The 22,118-nt window shown below is 39.3% G+C and overlaps 2 protein-coding genes across 2 annotated transcripts; both read right to left on the reverse strand.

The window, feature by feature from the left end:
• Positions 1-4,665: 4,665 nt before the first annotated feature.
• On the reverse strand, positions 4,666-6,102 carry LOC133981762 (shaker-related potassium channel tsha2-like). Its single transcript, XM_062420608.1, has one exon. The coding sequence runs from the start codon at positions 6,100-6,102 to the stop codon at positions 4,666-4,668; it is 1,437 nt and encodes a 478-aa protein (XP_062276592.1).
• A 15,092-nt stretch (positions 6,103-21,194) lies between these two features.
• On the reverse strand, positions 21,195-22,118 carry LOC133982583 (galanin receptor 2a). Its single transcript, XM_062421664.1, has one exon. It carries the CDS (start codon positions 22,116-22,118, stop codon positions 21,195-21,197), a length of 924 nt encoding a protein of 307 aa, XP_062277648.1.

Below are 22,118 nucleotides of genomic sequence, written 5' to 3' on the forward strand. Positions count from 1 at the left end.
AGAGAGAGAGAGAGAGAGATAGAGAGAGAGAGAGAGAGAGAGAGAGAGAGAGAGAGAGAGAGAGAGAGAGAGAGAGAGAGAAAGAGATAAAGAGAGAGAGAGGGACAAAGAGAAAGAGAGAGAGAGAGAGGAAATAATGTGATCAAACAGCCGAGATATTTGCTGGCTCAGCATTTTCTGCAGTTTGTTTTATTTATTTATTTACTTCTCTCAACCTGCAATTAATGCAACTATCCAGTAATTAAGGTTAAATTATTATCCTTCGGGAGGAATCTATGATATAGGCATTTAGAATCTCCCTGTAGTACACATTAGTGAGTTTAATGGGACCTTCTTGTACTTCATTGTATATTCTACATTCTCTTAAAGGTCCTATAGATCATTTTGTCCATATGTCGAGGTTTCCAATCTTCCATTTCTATGTTACACTCCTGTAATATTTTCATACAGATATTTAATTGAGTTTATTACAGAATTAGTTAAAAGGACCATGTCATGATTTATCCTTCGCCACTCTCAGCCTGAATTATGATGTGACGCATAACATATGATACTCATATGAGACCAAATTGATGTTTCTTCGTGCATACAGCCTATGGGCCTGATGCGGGGCAAAGATACATAATATAGCTGAGAAATAAGAACACAATACAGTACTAGTCGTTTATCTTTACATTGGCAGCAACTGTCGATAAAAAAATAACATGATCAATATCTATTGTATAAGTCAGCAGTTTCGAGGCTTACCGTGGGTTGATCTTGAAAGGTCTTGAATGCGTCTTATCTTCGAGTAAAATCATCCAACAGCAGGACACCAGTGGGTGTCATGTGGCAACTTTACATTGCACCTACAAAAACAAGAGCCTAGAGCCTCACTGGGCTCTCCACCATCCAAACTGTGTCCGCAGAGTCAAAGTGCTCCTCAAATAGGCATAAACGTCTTCAGACGGTGAGGCAGGATTAGGTAAAACAAGATGAAAATCAGGTGACTCTAATGAGGAAAGCCTGGGATGGAAAAGGAGCAAATAGAGTGAATTGCAAAGCTGCGGCGTCGGTAGTTGCTTGCGCGGCGGCACGGTGGTGTGAAGAGCTTACAGTATACCGCAGGAGAAAATCCTGCGCTGCAATTCAGGGGGGGAGATACATTAAGGGGCAATAAGCGAGCCCTTGACATTTCCAGACATCACTGCATCAGCAAAAATCTGCTGCTTTTTTTTGCAAGTAGACAAGATGACGGGCAGAGATGTTTCAGCGCGGCTCGGAGAACAGAATAAAGAAAGACATCAAAATGGACAGTTGAGAGACAGCCAGGTGTAGCAGCGAGGTCCCAGTGTTTTTCTCAACAATGTCAAGCATGTTTTGCTGTGCATTTCACATGCAAGTGCAGGGGAGGTGAAGGGAAGGAGAGGAGAGGGGAGGGAGGGCAGCAGCAGCAGCAGGAGGAGGAGGAGTTGGAGGGTTTCGACGCAATGCAGACCGGCTCTACTAAAGCACGCCGCCAGAAGTTCTCCATACACCACAAAAACAAGAGCGCTTGTGTGCCAGGACTGGTGCAATCAGACTGCAAAGAGGGACAGTTGGTAACAAAACCTGTAAAAAAAAAAAAAAAAAAAAAAAGACCGTGTAACATGGCTCCTAATGTATAATTTAGAAAAATATCATTAACAGGGGAGAGATGAAAACAAATCACCTTTTTATTTTGTGTCAGGAACTCCAGGATTGAAGGATTACATGTCGATGGATGTATGAAGGATCGACACGCTCCATATCTGAATTTATATGAGACTACATCTGATGTTCTAGCATTTTAATTGTGAGAGATAATGAGAGCGTAAAAAATCACCAACATTGTGTTGGCAGTCCTTGGCTGAGAAACATCACACATCAAGGGCGTCCGCATCCTGGCTGTGCTGGTCTCACGCCCAAGATCTGATACTTTACGACACAGACTAAGTTAGAATACCGTCTCAGTCTCTATGTGGCCGCAGAAGCAAAGCAGACGAAAGAAAAAATGCGGGGATTTTTGCATAACTTTGTGTTTGACTGACGCTCTGCAGAGGACGGAGGATCATTTTCAGCACCACGGACAGCGCAGATGATTAATTCACCTCAGAGAACTACAAATCCCGAAAATAAATATACTCGGGGTTATCAGATAATGTCATCATAACATAATAACATAATTAGTCATATGTTGGGGTATTTGAGGACCTGTTTAGGTGGACGGTTTAGGGCCCAAACTGACTCTTCTGGCTTTTCTAAAAAAAAAATACATTCGACAAAAAATAAATAAAATAAATATGTCTAGATATATCTATATGACATCTTATTAAGTTAATTGCCTTTGTGGCAAGATGACAGCCCAAAGTCTGGTTCTGTGCCTTTTTTCCATCATTCAGCACAAAAATGTTATAATGTAATTTATGGAGAGTAATAACAGTGTACTGAACTAATAAATGGGAATGGATTTGATATTTTTCTTAACACAAACTAGTTGCTATTTGGCCCTTTGTGAATCTGATCTCTATGTTGAAAGAATGAAAAATAACGAGTGGTATGATTTCTGATTCATAATTTATTTATAAAAAAGGGATTAAGTTAAGTTCACATACATGTTAAAAAAATAAATATTTTATTACATTTAAAATTCACAATGAGTTCATGTCATGCAGACATTACATAAGCACATATTCTGTGCTATATGTTGCTGTTGTTATTGTTTACAGCAAGCTGCAAGGCAATCTGAGTGTTTATAACAACACAGAGGTAAGTTGCGATTCCAAGTTTTCATTATAGGCTGCATGAGAAAAAGGTCAAATTCAGATTTAAAAAAACTTAATATGTACACAAGGCTTTTTATACAAAGAAAGCGTGGTCATTTACAAAGCCTACACAAAAGAATGTTGTTTTCTTCTACTGATGATACACACATTGTTCATCAAGGCGGACTGAATCTTTTCCAGACGTTTCCACCATGAGGTCTTTGTAGGCTACAACACTGGCAATACAACAATAATCCACGAGGAAAGTGTCCAATATTTTGGAGAAGAAGAGAATGCCACACTTGTATGTTGTTGCGACTCTGAGGGAACAACGAGCTTCACTTAATCGCCTGCCTCCTGCAAGTAAGCAGAAAAAAAAAACTCACTATGTTAACATTTAGGAGGTGAGAGAAAGCAGTCAGGGATCTGGCGAGCTCAGTTAACCATCACAAGCATCCGGATACACTGAGTCAAATAGCATGATCTCAGGGGCTTACGGCTAAATCAGTCAAGGTCAGCTGCAACAGTGCAAAGATACTCAAGCCTAAGTGTTAATGTTGCACGCTGGGCAGAAGTGATGTCTGCAGGAATATTTATCATCCACAGAGTGGCGCTCAGAGCTCCCTTATTCGGACCAGATTCTTATGGACGCACACTACAAACTTGAAAGAAACAAAAGTCAGTGTGTTCTCCTTTTGTCATAATCATCACTTAACATGCCCAGAATAGTGAGATAATCATTGTTATTATTGTTAGGAAAACGTCTAATCATTATGAGAAAAGTGTCCAGTGATGACGAGATGAGTATATTTTACTGATCTCGTTATTATTAAACATGTAAACCATTGACCATAGTATCCTGAGGGTTAAAGCTCGGTTAAGACTACAATCTGATAGCTCATACAGAGGCAAATAAACCAATATACGATTGCTACTATTGGAAGGCAGCAGAGAACTCTATGCGTCGGGACGCCAAATGTCATGGTGTTTTACGCACAATGAAACGTTCAGCACAAACACAGAAAACTCACAAATGCTTAAACACTGTATGATAACAGAGTCCGGTAGTTCTCCACAGAGTAGTGTACACCTGACATGCATACGCAGAAACACATGAGGCTGATTTACAAACAACTGTCTGACTTAACCCTAACGTGCCAGAGAGATTATCTTCTTGTTTATGTGTCCAAAGTCCCCCCCCCCCCCCCCTGTGGAGAGGTGGTCGCCTTGTGAGTCATGGGCGCTCTGACGTATGACTGAGCTCTTCTCACCCACTTTATTCAAAACTTTGTTTCTGTGAGAACAGGCTACGTGTTTTTCTCATGAATAGTGAGGCAAGGTGTATTTTGATCTGATAATTTTCGTGTGCATAAACACAACACCCTTCCGTGAATTTATATATATATATATATATATATATAGTTGCTTTAACTGAGAAATAAAGGACAAGAAAACATCCTCAAAGTTTTTTTCCAGGTTGTTGCAAATTTCATGTCTAGATAGATGTGTTTATGTTTTTTTTAATCATATAACTAATATTCTATGCGTTTAATTGCGTGCCCAGAGGTTTCCCAAGCAGTTTCATGTAAGGGCTCCACTATTACGCTTTACTGAATATTTTACTATACTAAGAAGACCTGAGAGGTTGCAGCAGTGGGATGAATGCTTTTCACTCTGCTTTTTCTCCTGTCATCCAGCGAATTTAACTACAGTGAAATTAAGCCAATTTACTTGGGGATCACACGGAACCCACAAAAGGGTCCAGCCTGAATGCCTGAGGGTCCAGGTTTGGGAACCATCGTGCGTAAAACACCAGCAGCATCCAACATGAAGAAGCCTGAACTATGTATACCACTGGAACACAACTCACCAGACATAAAAACAGTTCTTCCATCGGTGCATTTTATACATCTGTCAGTTGTCCTGTGTATGGCTCCACTGGGTTCATGTTTGGTTGGGTCAAGGTTTCCAAATCGTCGCCATCCTGATAGGACTCAGTTTTGGAGAGCGACATGTTACTTTTGGTGGAGTCACATTCACCAATGGAGGGCTGCGGCTGCTGCCCACAAGTCACGTGTATGTACGTAACATTTTCCTCCTCCTCGTTTTCTCTGTGGTAGAAATAGTTGAAATTGGAAACGATAACAGGGACAGGTAAGGCTATGGTCAGTACTCCGGCGATGGCGCACAAAGAGCCGACGACTTTACCCCAGATGGTGGACGGACACATGTCTCCATATCCAACTGTTGTCATCGTCACCACAGCCCACCAGAACGCATCAGGTATGCTAGAAAATCCAGACTCGGGATCTTCTGCTTCTGCAAAATAAACGGAACTGGAAAATAAAACCACTCCAATAATTAGGAAGAAAATGAGCAGTCCAAGCTCCCTAAGACTTGCGTGAAGCGTCTGGCCGAGAATCTGAAGACCCTTGGAGTGTCTTGACAGTTTAAAAATCCTGAAAACACGCACCAGACGGATGACCCTCAGTATGGCCAGGGATGCAGCTTGCTGACTGCTGCCCTGATGCTCTGCGAGATCGAGGCCCAGAGTGATGAAATAAGGGGCTATTGCCACAACATCAATCAGGTTCATGAGGTTCTTGAAGAAATCTGGTTTGCTTGGACACGACAGAAACCTCATGGTGAACTCAAAAGAGAACCACACGATGCAAAGTGTCTCCACCATGAAAAATGGATCTGTGAATGGACTGTGCGCTACGCCGTCTGCACTTCCATTGGCGTGAATGTCGTACAATTCAGTGGGTTCTCTAAACTCGGGTAATGTCTCCAAGCAGAATATAACAATGGATATTAAAATAACCACAACTGACACGATGGCAATCATGCGTGCAGGTCCTGAACTTTCTGGATATTCAAACAGGAGCCATAACTGGCGTTGGTACTCATTAGAAGGTAGTGGGCGTTCCTCTTCCCTCGACAAGCCCTCGTCAACTCGGAAAAGCTCAACTGCCTCTTCGTCAATTTCATAGAACTTTATTTCTTCCAGGAAAATATCCACAGGTACACTTACAGGCCTCCGAAGCCTCCCTCCCGACTGGTAGTAATAAAGGATGGCATCAAAGCTCGGCCTGTTCCTGTCAAAGAAGTATTCATTTCTCAGTGGGTCAAAAAAGTGCATCCTTTTACGTGGATCTCCCAAAAGCGTGGTCGGGAAGCGAGAAAGGGTCTTTAATTGCGTCTCAAAACGCAGACCTGAGATGTTGATGACCACTCTCTCGCTGCACTCTTGTTCCGCCGGCTCCAATTCAGCAGCATCTTGCAACACAGGAGTAACGACCACCGACTCGTCGTGGTTCTCCTGGGACACCACAGTCATCTTTTACCCCTCCGAGGGTAAATCCGTCACTCACCTCCTTGGTGTCTTCCTCTTGCCCTTTTGTCTGCCCGTCCTCTCAGCTCTCTTTCTCATGCAGCCGCCCGAGATTCAGGCAGAGTCCCTTTTTTGCGCCCCAAGTCCCAAAGTGTAAAAGTGTATGCAGTCCAAAATCGTGGTTTTGTTGTTGATTTACACGGTCCTTTTTTCAAGTTTAGTGCCTCTCAACTGTCAACTTTCAATGGTGCAGACAGATCTGCACTTGCATAAGCTATACCGATGGCTAGAGATGGATATCATATTCACACCATTTTAAACTCCAAAGCCCTCCCCAAGTTGGAAGACCAGATGACACTTGCTGCTGCTGCTGCTGTCCCTCTCACACTCACCCACTTCACTGCAGCAGTGTAGTGATCTCCTGGTAAACATTTAGGCATGCAAATTTAATTATTATTATATCTTTTAACATACAACAAAGCCTTCACTTTTGTTTTGTTCAGAGCAGACTGATAAGTTTTTCAGATTCAGAGTCCATTTTGAAATTTAGTTTCTCACCCTTCACCTCCCTCATTCATGAAATCATGGGGCTATTCTTGTCCCAAGGGGAACCTCCAGGACCCGCCCGTGTCTACTTTGGGTCTCAACCAGGAGATAAAAGCAACAAACAGATCTAACTTGCTAAGGGCCAAGTTTTTTTAGGCTACATATCACATGCATCTTGAAGTAAATAAGATAATAAATAACCCAAATACGTTAAAGCATGAAGCTTTACATAACCAGGGGCCCTCCTGGACCCAGCCAATGGAAACTGCTGGCTTGACTGACACTTGAGTAGCCAGAGAGGATAGCGTCTTCAGGAAGCCACTGCCAAAATAACATTCACCGTTCGTACCACTTAAAGGGCTCAATTGTACAACTTGGAACATGGGGACCCCCATAAGACATGTCACCTCGCCTTGGGGTCACTGAGATACTGCGGTGTAAAAAAGAAAAGAAAAAGAAAAGAAAAAAGCTGCAAGCACTTGAAATTGTGCAGTGGCTCTAATTACTTTTTTTATCAGACCCTAAAAATCCTCTGTGGTCAGGATAAAACTGAAAGTGTTTGTCCAACAAGTTTCGAGCGCCTTATTTTTTCACAAACATGAGAGATAAAGTTTCATTCTTCCTTTAAAAGTCTTTAAAACAAAAAGACGGGAAAAAAAGATGTGGCCCGGGCGTACAGAGTGAAGTTATATGTACACCCCAGCATTGTGATCTATTTATAGCTCAGTTTTTCTCCACTTTCATTGCCTTCATAAAGCTGCAGTTGTACACACAAGATCATAACAGTTATAGCACAGAGGTGCTAATCAGTGTTACTAAAACCAACCTGGACAATTTACATTAATACGTAGATGTGGGCAAGCTTTAGCAGCTTAAACATGCCATCACAAACTTTTATGTCGGACAGGTCTCTTTGCTGTCAGGTTAACAAGTAAGGGGTCCCAGGGGAGCAACATTTCTTTTTGCCTTTCCATTACTGAACAAAGGATTGGATTTCAGAGTCAAATGTCAGTGTCAGGACACGGTGCCGCCTCCTGCTAATGTGTTAGCATTGAGTGTTCACCAAATGACTGTCTGGGCCAAGCCACGGTGTCAGGCCTTGAATGTATCCAAGGAAACAAACAATAACAAACAAGCCGAGGAATGTACACGTGACACTTAAATCGAACTCAAAGAAAAGTCTCAAAGAATCTTAAATTAGTAGCTTCCTTCTGTCATCTTTAATTGCCAATGTCCGAAATTAATTCATATGTTCCTCCAACCTTTGTTTGTACAATTATTTTATCTTATCTGACCACACCATTCACATTATTTCTTTAAATGTTTTAAAGGACCAGTGTGTAGGATTTAGTGGCATCTAGCAGTGAGGTTGCAGATTGCAACCAACTGATCACACCCCACCACAGTACTACCGTTACAAGCCTGTAAGAGAATCTACGTTGGTCACAAAACTCGTGAAAAATGTGAAAGGTCCTCTCTAGAGCCAGTGTTTGGTTTGTCTGTTCTGGGCTACTGTAGAAACATGGCAGTGCAACATGGCAACCTCCTTGGAAGAGGACCCACTCCCTATGAAGATATAAAGGGCTCATTTTAAGAAAACATAAACACTACAATTCTTATTTTCAGACGATTATACACTAAAATAATAAAGATTGATTGATTGAAATAAAACATACAAATATATAATAATAATATTAGGAATATTATATTCCATCTCTGCCAAGTCCATTCTGCTAGATGTTACTAAATTTTACACACTGCATCTTTAATTCACAGTATAATAACAGATACTGTGTACTCGGTTGCCATGTGTGTCTTGCAGTTGTTCCTCGATACATATAGATATCTACATATGCATGTATGTGCATAGCCTGCTTAACAGTGACCGCATGCAATGAGACACAGCCTGGGAAACACATGCCATAAAGCCGGCAGGGTGCATGAATGCTGACAGCAAGGAACCTCCTATCGTTATTAATGGCTCAACCTATGAATGCAGGAGACCCCCATGGTAACAAGATAGTGGAGATACACTCACACCAAGGAGAAACATGTGCTTTCTTGTCATTCTTTTTTTTTTAAAGAAATTTTCTCAACGATCAAAAAATCAGTGATCTCATTCTCAACTGGATCCACGTTTATGCAGCATCCAGCATTATGAAAATGACTAAACAATGAGTTGACTTCATGATTGATAACCAAATAACCAAATCAAAGTTGAATATGAAAATGTAATGTTAACTCACCCTTTTAGCAGATATTATTTTCAAACACAAGCTTTGTTTTTCAAAAAGAGCTGATATTTATTAACATTTTGATCATTTGCTCTGCATCTTCTGAAGCTTGTCTTTATCTAAATATAGACAGCATGAGGTTCCTCTCTAACCCAGTACAGACATGAGGTAATCACAGTAGCGACTTGTGTCAGTGACTCCCCTTGGCTTTCACCTCCTCCCGCTCCCCAGGCCAAGTATTTACAAAGTGTGTGTGTGTGTATTTCTGTAAGTGTGTATCTAGGGTGGCTATTAGTGCTATTGGTGAATGAACGCATGTGCATATCATGTTTGTGTGTGTAAGTGTGTTATAAATTGAAAGAGGAGTTTTTAGAAGGTCAGCCGTGCTAGTCAACAGCTCCTTCGGATTGCATCCTTCCAGTGCCAACTACTCTGCTCGAAATGAAATAGGGGGCATTTGACCCAGTCTGACGTATCCTCTGTAGGGTAGGTGATGACAGCGTCTCTGACACTGGAATGAGTCTATAGAAATAGAGATATATGCGGGAGGCCTCTGATCTACAGACTGAAAATTCTCATTGAGGGTCACTAATAATTATTCCTAATGATTTTTTAACAAAAGCGAAAGTAAAGATGGAGATGGCAGAATTTCCAGTATAAACAGCCATTTAGTGGTTTGCACGTTAAAATACGTCTATACAGCAAGGTTACAAGTAGGGTTGCACAATATGACATTATATACCATGAGTTAATATAGATCTACACTGTGGCAACTTTCACTTAAATATCTCTGTGTGTGTCACAGTGTTGTAATCTTACAAAATGTTGTAAATCACTGACCAGCACAGTCAGGAATCCAGTTATTGTATCTATTAGATATTTTTTTAATTGATTTTCCAGTAAATCTACTATATCATGATTGATATTCCAAAATGATATCTACTGTTTCTAACAATACTGCTCAGCTTTAGTTAAAGGGAACATAATATAGTAATTTTCATCTCTATATTTTTACTGTGGGACTCCACCACAGTAGCTGTGCATGACTCACAGTTTTAAAAAAAGACTTTATGCAGCCCCTCAGTTTAGCCTCTGTCTCTTAACATGCAGTCCTAGTTCCTTAGAATCATGTCAAGTTACCGCTGATGCAAACCAAAAATGTCCTTCTTCATTGCTTCATATTAAAAGCTTTTAAATGACTAAATAAATTGAGACTTTTATTGTAAAGAATTGACACTGAATTAGCCAAGCTTTGTTAGCGGCACTTAAATGGTTGAAATAACATACATCAACATATGGAGGAACAGTACAGGCAAAAACTGCCATCGTGATGATGATGTTTGATGAAGAGCATATGAACATATCTAGGTTTGACAGACATCAGATATTGATATCAGCCCACAGTAATTGTGTTCATAAATACATATCTTAAATAAACAGTTTTGATAAGAAGTTCTGACATATCTTTTTTTTTTAATCGTGACCTTTATGAGTACTGAGTGAGACATTTGGCCGGTAGAAAATAAACCTGGCTGTGCCCTCTGATGAACAAACTGTTTAATGGTGACAGTCTTGAAATTATCTTAAAGATTGTTGGAAAATATTTATATTTCAATTTCTTGTCACTTATTGGCCAACTATGATACATCAATCCCAGCCAATTTATAGGTATAGATCCACTAGACACTTGTGTCTTCTGATCAGCAAATGATCAATGCTTATCTTGCTTTCCCTGTATGGGAATGTGACAATGCCTGTGCTAAGTCATTACTACACTGACAATAATGCATCAGTATAAAAGTATTAAACATATAGGTTGAACCTTGTATGGACTACAGCATATATTTTGGCCTTCACTCATCAGCCAGTGTATATGGCTGAGATGTGAGTTGTGAGTGCAGGTGCATCTAATTAACAGTGTGAAAGTTTTTCCCTAATAGAGCCTATGCTGTGTTTATTCCTTTATCCCAAGTGGTTGAGGTGTCTGGACCCCGGGCTTCCACTCTAGAAAGCAGATACCCTAGCCAAGCCCGTTGCAGTTTCTGGGTTTTGATAGCCCCCAATTTTAGCCTGCTGTCATCTGAAGTTGATATTCATGTTTTTGCTGATAGGTAACACAGCATGCAGCAAGACATGAAACGGGATACCTCAGATCCGGAGGGCAGGGTTCTTTGGAATTACCTCTGCATGTCCCTCCCCACGCCTACATCGGATTATCATTTCACTCCTTGATCAAGCCTTTCCCTTTTTTAGTGTTATCCAAAATCCAGGCCGGGCGCAACTGCAAGGGGATCAGTTCACAAGACAACCACACATGGGTTATTAATCAAGGATGACTTCAAAGGGCTCAAAGTATAGGTTGTATTGGTTACATTGGCATTTGGTTTTACAGACACCCCCAAGCTGACTGAGCACTCACTACCAAGGGCTGCAACTAATGATTATATTCATTATCGATTAATCTTCTGATTATTTTCTTGGTTACTCGATCAAATGTTTCATCTATGAAATGGTAAAAAATAGTGGACAAAATGGCCTTGACAATTTAGGCCATAGTGATATCTTCAAATGTATTGTTTTTGTCTGACTGAAACCTTATATGTTAAGTTATTCAATTTAATGTCAAATATGAGAACGGAAAAACAGCAGATCATCACATTTGAAAAACTAGAACTATCAATCATAGAGCATTTCTGCTAATTTCACCCACACCACCCTTTAATACCTATACGCCTATATTTACATGCAATTATGTCTAACACCACCAGTGGTCATAATAACAGTGGATTTATCAGAGGGCTGGTCACCCCGGATTAAAACTGTTCAGTTTAGGAAACGCATCTCTACCTAAATCTATCTAGAGCATCCTGATGATGTTGCTTTTAAACATTCCAGCTAAGCTAAGAAGTGCTGTTAAGTACCAATTTCCACTGACACTTATAACATATACAATAACTTCTGTTTTATAGATGCATTAGACATATTTCCATGCTTTACCTTTCATCCTGACTGGTTTCTTTTCTTTAACAGGCTGTTGAGGACTTGACAGCCAAGTCATCAAAAATATTCTGCCTGTGCAAATAATTTTAAGAATCATTTAAAGTAAGTGCAGGTTTTCCTTTTTCACAGTATTTTGTTCATACTGTAGGTGGAACCGTATTTACAGTTTTACTCACAAGGCCTCACTTGTTCAGATGCTCAGAGGTTTACTCAGAGTATTTTTCATCTGCCATGTCCCTACATGTTACAGTGAGCTCCACAACGTAAACAGACCACTGAACTGTTATTTTAGGTCAGGCCGGGGCCAGCTCTGGCCATCTGGACTGCAAGTTGTTGCCATGTGTCTGATAGCATTTCTCAATCCATAGCTTCCTTGAAATCCTCTGACTTGTGCTAGCTCATTAATAAATCTTTCACTACTTGCTCATGTTTACAAGGCCAATTAGAAGCATGCCGGCTCCTTTTCCTTCCTGCATTTAGAACAAATTTCTGTTTATTTATCATTCATTGCCGCTGCTGCTGCTGAGGACTTCTTCATTTTGTTGTGTTGCTATTGTGCATCTAGCTCTGACACTGTGTTTTCCAGCATCTCATGCAGCCACTGGTTGATGACAGCTCATGTTGAGTTGATCTGATTGAGAGAGATCACTGTTATCACAGATGTCACATTGTCCATGCATCAATTTTCTCCATCCAACTATCCAATCTATTTTAATGCAACAAATATCGTTCATATCTATGGTGATTTCTAATGAGCCAGATGTATTTTCCAGGTAAATAAACAGCAGAATTTCTTCTCTGTTGTTTAGCAGATTCAGTATGATAGTTTTCCCAATCACCCACCAGGGTCATTTGAGCTACCTGCAGTTCAGTCAGTGTGCATAAGAAACACAATGTATATAAATATTCTGTACAGTACATCCTAATGTGTTTAATATTGCATGTACACTATGTTTTTCTCTAGAGATAATGTTGATCTTATTTCAGCTATGGTACATACCGAACTAGGACTTTATATTATATCCAAATTAAGGATGTTTATATGTGTATGTCTATATAGATGCAGTATTTTCAGCTTTCACCGGAGCTGTAACTGAATCCAGCTCAAAGAGCCACCGTCTGCCGTGGAACCTTAGAGACTCCTATAAATAAACAGGCAACACTCCTTCAACACTCTTCTATATGGCACATGGAATGATTAGCTCATGGCAAGAGCCCTCTGATCTTACAGTGTGTAGCCACAGCTATTTTCTGTCAGCTACGTCCATAGCTTAACTCGCGGAGTGTGTCAAGAATGTGGTCTCTTAGGAATTTGCAAAATTTAGTTAGCTTGTATTGCACTGTACACTGGCCTTACACATGATAGGGCACTTTCCATTGTTGGCCCTAAACTGTGGAACAGTTTGCCTCTCATTATTAGATCCTCCTCTTCAAATGGTATTTAAACCTAACAAACAAAAAACAATGTTTTAAGACCCATTTATTTTATTCAGCCTTTAAATAGTCATCATGAAGACGTGGATGGTCACACATTGTGTTTATTTCCTTTCATTTTTTTCTCTATTAATTGTTCTGTGTAATGCTGTTGTGTTTTTAGGATATATGCCACACTTTTATTAATTTTCCACTTAATCCTCATAACCATGTCTGTGTTTTCATTTTATTGTATTTCTCAGTCTCTGCAAAACATGTTGGTCAACTTTTGTTGTTTTTAAATATGCTCTAAAAATAAATTAAATTGACAAATTTGTGAATGAAAGTTGCTTCCTGGTTGAATGGTGTTTAATTTGTGCCTCTTAAGCCAACATTTAGATGTCTCAGTCTCTATTAATAGCCTATATTTGACAGGATTGTCATGTCATTTCTTTGGTTGAACTCCTAAAACTGCCCATTTATTTTAGATGCACTGAGCACTATGACCACTTGGGGAATGTTTTAAGACTGAAGGAATAACATAAACAAAATCCAGGAACAGTAGCTAGTAGGGCCATTATATTAAGTTGCTATAGCTGACCATTAGTAAACAGAGAATACAAAGCAACATGCACATCCCATTGGATTCATATTTTTGGCCACCTGATGAATGTAAATCCAATATTCACTCAACTTCTAGCTTTGGACGTTTGCTGGGGGAAAAGAAGATTGTGTAGATGATTTTCTTAAATGGGCACTTCATCTCATGCTCATTTGTACACAGTTAGAGTGGTTTGCACTCAAATTATGCACATTTATTTGAGATTAATGGATTCTTACAGTCCGTGGGTTAGCCACAACAACGAGATAAAATGCTAAAGAAAAAGTGCTAAAAGAGGCCAGCAGAGGTTACAGCGCCCATGACACTAACAGTTAACCATTGGTCCCTTTAAATCCAGCTTTTAACGGCTGCTGTGAGTCCAGCTTGAATCAAAAGCGGAGACAGCAGACGGCATGCTACACTCATACTGTCCTCCTATTGAAAATCAAACAGTTTAGGTTTATCACTGTCTTACCTTGAATTCGCAACGCTGATTGGTCCGAATGTGGTGTAGCTGGGAAGCCAGGTGAAGTTGGTATACTTTATTAGCACTAAATGCTACTGCGAAACTGTAGTTGCCACCTCGAGGAAGATTTATCAAAATTGTAAACTATTGAAACCAGAAGAATATGGCAAATTCAAATGAAACAACCGGGAGAGTTAGCAAGTTTCACATCAAGTAACAACTAATGTTATCACTCCCTCCAGCAAATACACGGTACCACGGTTCTTCAAATACAGATGACTTTATTTTCCTCCTTCCTCATAAACCATGCTACTTCAAAACTGGACCTGTGAAAAAGTTGGTGAACATAACTGGTGCATTGATGGATGATGGTCTAACGGTCACTGAAGCTACTTCAAATACCGGTGAGGAAACACACTCCTCTCTCTGTCTGCTAACTCTAGTTTCATTGATGACAAAATTACCGCTGTGGCTGAACATTATTGTGTAATTGCTGATATGCTTATGTTGACTGTAATGGGTAAAATGTAATGTGGTTACCTTGTTTGCATGAATGTAGTTTTACTATTTGTTTTAGTTGTTTTAACTTTGTTAATCCCATATGGTAATTACAGCAGCATCTTGACATAAATCTTATATAAAAACAGTAGGGTAGGTAAAAGAAACAAATACACTTAAAGGCTAAATTATATACAACAACAAAATCAGCTGACTCATAAAATATATAAATAGAATAAATGAAAATAGAGTACAGACTACAGATATAACCATAAATATAATATAGTATTTGCTGAGTATACACTGTTATATACTCATGTACATTAGTGCAAGTCAGGTGGATATTGCAATGGATGTCAGAATTAAGTGCACACTGAAACATGAATAATTACACAAAACATATACATATATGACAGTAGCCTATATAAGATCTTTCATATTGATCTGAAATATAACAGATGTGACGGATAATATCTTAAATAAAAGTCCAGGTGAGCAGTCTTCACTGTCAGAGAAGGAGTTTTCTCTCCTGGTACAGATGAGAGTCATTGTGTAGACTGACTTTTTGTCAATGATTTCCTGTAGCATTCTGAGGAAGTCTGTTGTCATTGGAGGGCATGTGAGATGTTCTCCATGATGTTTACCAGTTTGGGCAGCATCTTCAGCACAGCGCCAGCCCTCCTGATGAGCTTGTTCAGTTTCTTAGTGTCCGTCCCTCTGATGCTGCTGCCCCTGCAAATAGCAGTGAAGACTATTGCACTTGCAACAGCACATTTTGTCATATGTGAGTTGTTCACGTGCAGAGACACTCAGCACCATGGACAGGGCCTGCCAGGGTTTTGGATGTACAGAATTTCAGAATTTAACATTGTGTAGTCTGTGATTTAGAGCTGCAATGATTAGTTGTTTAATCAATTTTCCATTCAATTCCTTCTTAAAGGTCGAGATTTTATGCTTTTCTTTGTTATACATATAATGAACTGAACAGTTTATTGTTGGAAGAAGAAATTTCAAAGCGTCATCTTGGAACGTGGGCAATTATAGGGGGCTATTTTCACTATTTTTGACATTTTATAGACAAAACAAATTGAGAAAATAATCAATAATGAATATAATCATTAGTTGTGGTTATCGGTAGCCTGTGCAGAACACCACCTGTGCTATACAATGTAATTAGCTTTGATAAATAACTTTATAAAGAATATGCATGTAGGCTATTTGGTATCCCGTGGATTGAAGGTCTGTAAGACATGTATTTGACTATACATTGATGGTTTTGCTCTTTAAATCTTTAAATGTCATTTACGAATGATTGTTATGTGGGTCAGTATATCATTCTACTACCTGTACGACGTCATACAAGAAGCTGGATGTTTGATTTAAACACAAATCTGATTTCTTAATGTCATCACACAACTGAAAAAATCTACTATGTTGTTTGTGTATCACATTTAAAAATAAAAATATTGTACACATCACAGTTTTTTTGCCTTTTTAGAGGAACTGTTTCACATTTTTCACACCAGTGCTGATCAGTGCCCTTAAGAATAATAAAGATGATAATAATAATAATAATAATAGTAATAATATTGACGATGATGAATATAATAGTAATAATAATAATAACAATATCTAATTTTTCAAGAAAAAAATGCCAAATATTTGCTCTTTCAAGGCTCTCTGTTTGAGAATTTGCTGTAAAATTTGCATTACTGTAAAAAAAAAATATATATATTTGGGAGATTTGAGGACATCATCTTAGACTTCAGGATGTTATGATGTGCTTTAAAAAACATTGTATGATGTTTTATTGGACAAACAATTAATTGTGAAAATAATCATCATATTTATCATATCAATATTAAATTATTATAAATATAATTGTTTGTTGCAGCACTGCACAGAGGTACAGTAACAGAGAAATGGGATAAGTGCATTCCTGTCATCAGTAGACTGTGCTCACAGTCGCTATTGCAAGGGAATGAGAGTCCCACCATAAGAAGCCCTTTTTTGCTTAATGGAGCTTTAAGTTTTTCTGATTCACTACATTACACACACTTCCACTGCTACCACTGACATTGAAGGAGAATTAAGTAGTAGCTACAGAATTATAAGAGGAATGTATTTGTACTTATTTGTATAATAAAGTGTATTTGTTTACAGAGATGATGAATATAAATGCCTAATTCTTTGCTTTAATAATAAATTGGCTTTAAGAAACAAAAAAACATACACCTGATAGCACCTTTAAGCTAGAACCAACATTAGATCTATAAAACTATATTTACTCTTGTCGTTGATTTGCATCAAGAAGATGTACCAATATTTTTTAAACACACTTTAGATCAGACACTCTCACTTATCTAATATTACATGATAAAGATGAAAAGAGAGTGTGGTGGCTGCTGTCTTTATACATTTAGATCTGTTTTGGAAAGGCTGCTTAATGTAGTTGATGCATAATGACCAGGTCAGGCAGTTTTAAGTGACAGAATAATTAAATTATACTGGCAGCAGCTACAGAGAAGACACTCTAGAAATAGGCCGTCCCGACCATTATTGAAATTGTTTGATTGTGTTCTTTGCCGGGTTTTCATGACTCAGAGGTATTGCTGGCAAACACTGAAGTTCTATCAATTTAATAAAACTCTACATGGGATCATCTGACTCGACAAACTTTGAGGAAGGTGCCATCCACCAAAAAGCAGAAGACGTGTATCTGATAGCTTGATGCAAGCATGAGTATGGATGGAAATTGAAGCTTTTATTGATACCAATGCCAATAGTGATTCTACGTATCTGTCTGATTCTTTATCGATTCACTTATTAATACCTGATCAATGGCCTAGCAGCTAGCTCGTTAGCCCTGGTTCATAAGAGCTAACAGTCCTGGCCTGGTTACAGTACAGGGTCAGCAATGGGGCTTCTAGGTTATTTTAGGTGTGTTTTATTTGCTGTCTCAGTCCTGCCACCATGACTCCTTCTTATTGCAGGATGAAGCAGTTTGATGTTGTTTTGCAATCCACAACTGTCATTAAAACATGCTGGCATCGATTAAAAGGAATTGATACCCTTAGAGGCATATGATTCCAATAATAATAGTAATACTAATAATAATAAAACTTTATTTATGGAGCACTTTTCAAACTCCAAGTCACAAAGTGCTTTACAAGGCAGCAAAATACACAAATCATGAAATAATTATGTTTCAAAAGAGAACAAATAAAAACAATTTGATAAGCAAAAACATATTCAAGGACAATTAAATCTCAAATAAAATTATGAAAGGCTCGTAATAAAAGTATGCCATAAGAAGGAACTTAAAAGAGACTACTGATTCAGACAACCTGATTTCCTCGGGCAGACTGTTCCAGAGCCTCTGGGCAATTTGGAACCAGTTTTCCATCCCTAAACATGAGAGTACAGTTTAGCAGATGGCCTCAGAGATGACTACCACTGTTAAATTCCCTCCCCATGAATCAGAACAAGTGTCCACATTTGAAAGTCATATGATAAATAAGTTTTGATAGAATGAAGACGCAGATGTTGATTGTTTAATGTTGTTGATTGTCATGGTTGTCATGGTTAAAACAGATGCAATAAAACAAGCAACAAGCATCTGTTTTTCCTCAAAGTTAGATACGCAGCGATCTTTGAAGAAATGTCGTGAAGGTACTTCTGTTCAAACCATCTGGATGATAGCATTCTGGCCACCGAACAATAAAAAACATTTGAACCCACTACCAGTTGTTAAAAGTTGCAACTCTTATTCTCTAATCAAGTATTTGGAAACGACATATCTCTGCAGCAGACAGACAATTCTTTCATTCAGGTGGTTAAAAGATTCAGGAAATTCTTTCAGAAAAGAGGGAACGTGTTGTTTCATGAAAGAAACATGAAAAACGTGGATTTAGACTCTGTTATGTCACAGGTTCCTGAATATTTTGATGCATCAATAACTAAGGTGGACTGTAGCTGATCAAACAAGCAAACACATATAAAAACAAACTTCTCTTAAAGCCTCAGGATGAGAGGAAAAATCAAGCTGCCCCTGCCTCTAATTGATTTTCAACAGTATCACAGACAATGAGAGAAAGGTATCAGAGAGAGCAAGGGTCAAAATTAATGAGCTGTGATCTGATAGGGGCGGAAAATCACAGCACTGTAATCTGGATGGGTAGAAGTGCCCGAGCACGTGGTCTTTATTGCTCTACCATATCCAAAATGCTGATGGGCTACAGATGACCGACCGATCTGTACAAGTCAGGCCAGCTGCCCTCGCTGTACGCTAAAGAGAAGGCCAAAAGTCAGGGGGTGAGCTGACAGAGGGAGGGGCAGCTTGTCTCCTATTACTGCATGGGTCACCAGAACTCAGCCAGCCTTTTTATTCCCTTTCTCAATCCCTCTGCTTTCTGTACAACCATGACACCCTTTGCATACTCCTCACTGCTCCAAATTTTTGGGTCAGTAGCCGTGTGAGAAAAAACTACAGTCAGGTGTACACACCTGTCTGATCTGGTGTGTGCGGTGTGGCATGAAGCTCTGTTTCAGTGGACTTTTTTAAACATTTAACATGTAATAAACATGTTATTAAACCCCCACAGTCAAAAGCAGACTAGACACTTCCAGTACAGCCACTATCTGCTAAACTACACTTGGAAAACACCTGAGGTTGTGCATAGTCCAAAAACAGTACAGCTGTATTTAAAGAAGTACATCTGTATAAACTCATTGTCCTGAATAACAGTTAAAATTCACACATTACTGTCAGAGCTGATGCAGTACAATTATTGTTTCTGGTGGTTTTTCACATTTTCTATAGTTTGCATGTCTGCAGATTGTTGCTGGATGACGTCCACATGAGGCAGACTTACAGTTGATCAGTTCAATGTCTACGTTTTAAGATACAGATGTTTATCATTTATAAAACTTGCAATAATAAACTGAAACTTACAATTTATTGTAACCTCACAGAATCGTATCATTCTGTGTGGGGACATATTTTGACCTCAGAGTTGTTGAGGCGTCAGCTTTGATGGCTCAATTAAACTGTGAAGGCGAAAGGCTGCAACTTACCCCACGGTTTTTCATTACTGGTGGATCATACAGTCCACATTTAATAGCCATCCTTTGCCAACGCCTAACAAACTCACTGAGTGATTTGTTGCTATGTGGAAGAATAGCTGCCATGTGAAGTCATACGAGAAGGTTTTTTTATTTGTTTTTTTATTTGCTTTTGTTTTGAGTTTGTACTCAGATTTTCCAACATGGTAGAACATGGCAACACAGCTCCATTGAGGTCCTAAATAGCACATCTATGTTATTCAATCATGGCACGAAGTCACAATAGAAGAAATGATGACCAACTGTGAATGCTAGAAAAATATGACATTAAACCCATATCATTATTACAGTCAAATTGGACTACATTAGATGATCCTTCTATCCTGTAGCAAAGATGTATTATCCCAAAATAATCTACATATTAAATGCTCCTGTCACTGTGTGTCAATATTAGTCTATATGTCCTGCACATTTAAGGAAATGTCCAGGAAGTTGTCCTGGTGGAGAAGAGACTAAATGACCAAACAATATTTGGCATGGGACTGACGCATTATGAGAGATTATTTTTAAAAACTTGCTTCAGTAAATTGAAGTTTCTTTCATGTTAAATTATTTTTTGATATGCTGCATATAAAATTCCAACTGTCTGAGGGGACTAAAAGACGTTTTGCTTGTGGTCTGCAAAGATCATGTTCAACCTGTGCACAAGAAACACACACATACTTTTTTAACAGACTTGTTATTTTCCTTTCATGCCAAGTACAAAAAAAATTACCTTTTTTGTTTTTAAACAAACGGAAAACACCCTGAACAAATAAAGAAGAAAAAAAACACTCATAAGCAGCTGTTATGCAAATATGCTCCTCTAAAATTACATCAAGTGCTTTTATTACTGTAAAAAATAAAAAGGCACAAAATGACACTATTAAGGTGACAATCGCAATGTTTTAGTGCTGCATTACTGGTGGGTATATATGTGTACAAATATGATAAGCCACTTAGTCACTCATATGTTTCTTTTAGAAAATCATTCATATATTACAATTTTCACCATCACTGCTCCTTTAGGGTTTGAATAGTGAATATCTTGTTGTAGTTGAGCCTGAAAACAAAATCTTGAACTGCAATTTTTCAAGTATCCTTATCTGTAAATATGTACCTTTTAAATATGTCAGGAAAATTCAAAAATAATCACAGAAAAATTATCCACATAAGTTGATTTGTATAAACAGTTAATGTAAAAAAACTAAAAAAAACAAACAACAAAAAGCTGAATCTAAAAGCTGTCTGTGGGGACGCTGATGACCTGTGGCTGCACTCTGTTCCTGTTGCAGCTGAAGAGCCAGGCTGCCCTCCTGTGGCGGTAGCGCTTGGACAGAAGCACATAGAGCACTGGGTTGACACAGGGGTGCAGGTACTGGAGCACAGTGCAAACGAAGTAGAACATCTCCCAAGCCGATCCTTGGCGGTACAGCCCCAGGTACACACACAGCTCCAGCACGTAACCCGGCAGCCAACATACTGAGAAGGTAGCAGCAGCCAAGAAGACCATGACGGAGGCTCTGCGGGTATTCCTGGCACTGGACACTGACATTACAGGGCTCTTGTGGAGAAAAAGAGCCAGGCGGACATAGTTGAAAGCGATGACCAGCATTGGTACAAAGTAGTACAGTACAAACTGGCTCAGGATCACTTGGTAGTGATGCTCATGGATGGTTGGAAGGCAGAAGGTGAAGTCTGTCATACTTGGGCTCAAACTCTCTTTGGTGGCAAAAATTCGCAACGGCAGGCTGATGAAGAAGCTGAGGGCCCAGACCAGGACGAACATGAGGATGACCAGGTCCATCGTGGGTGGCTGGTATGGGTTGGTGATGATCATGGCGCGGGTCACGGACACGGCGCACAGCGAATAGGTGCTGGCCGCCAGGCTGAAGGCTAACAGGAACTGGTAGACCTTGCAGGAGGTGTTACCCAGAGGCCAGGAGTGGGTAACGGCAGAGTGAAGGGTGAAGGGGATGAGCAGGAGGGTGAGGAAGTCAGCCAGAGCCATGCTGAATAGGAGGATGTCGAGGCGGTTCTTACGTAACGTGTTGTACTTTACAAACAAAGAGAAAACCAGCAGGTTGGCACACAGCCCGATGCCCAGGATCACTCCACAGGTGCAGGCAAAGATCACCCCGTAGGTATTGGGAATAGCCAT

Source organism: Scomber scombrus, chromosome 6, assembly GCF_963691925.1.
Source record: "Scomber scombrus chromosome 6, fScoSco1.1, whole genome shotgun sequence".
NCBI classification, from domain to species: domain Eukaryota; kingdom Metazoa; phylum Chordata; class Actinopteri; order Scombriformes; family Scombridae; genus Scomber; species Scomber scombrus.

What these genes read in the sequence shown, in the direction of transcription:
- LOC133981762 (XM_062420608.1), bottom strand. Translation starts at nt 6,102, where the DNA reads ATGACTGTGGTGTCCCAGGAGAACCACGACGAGTCGGTGGTCGTTACT.
- LOC133982583 (XM_062421664.1), bottom strand. Translation starts at nt 22,118, where the DNA reads ATGGCTATTCCCAATACCTACGGGGTGATCTTTGCCTGCACCTGTGGA.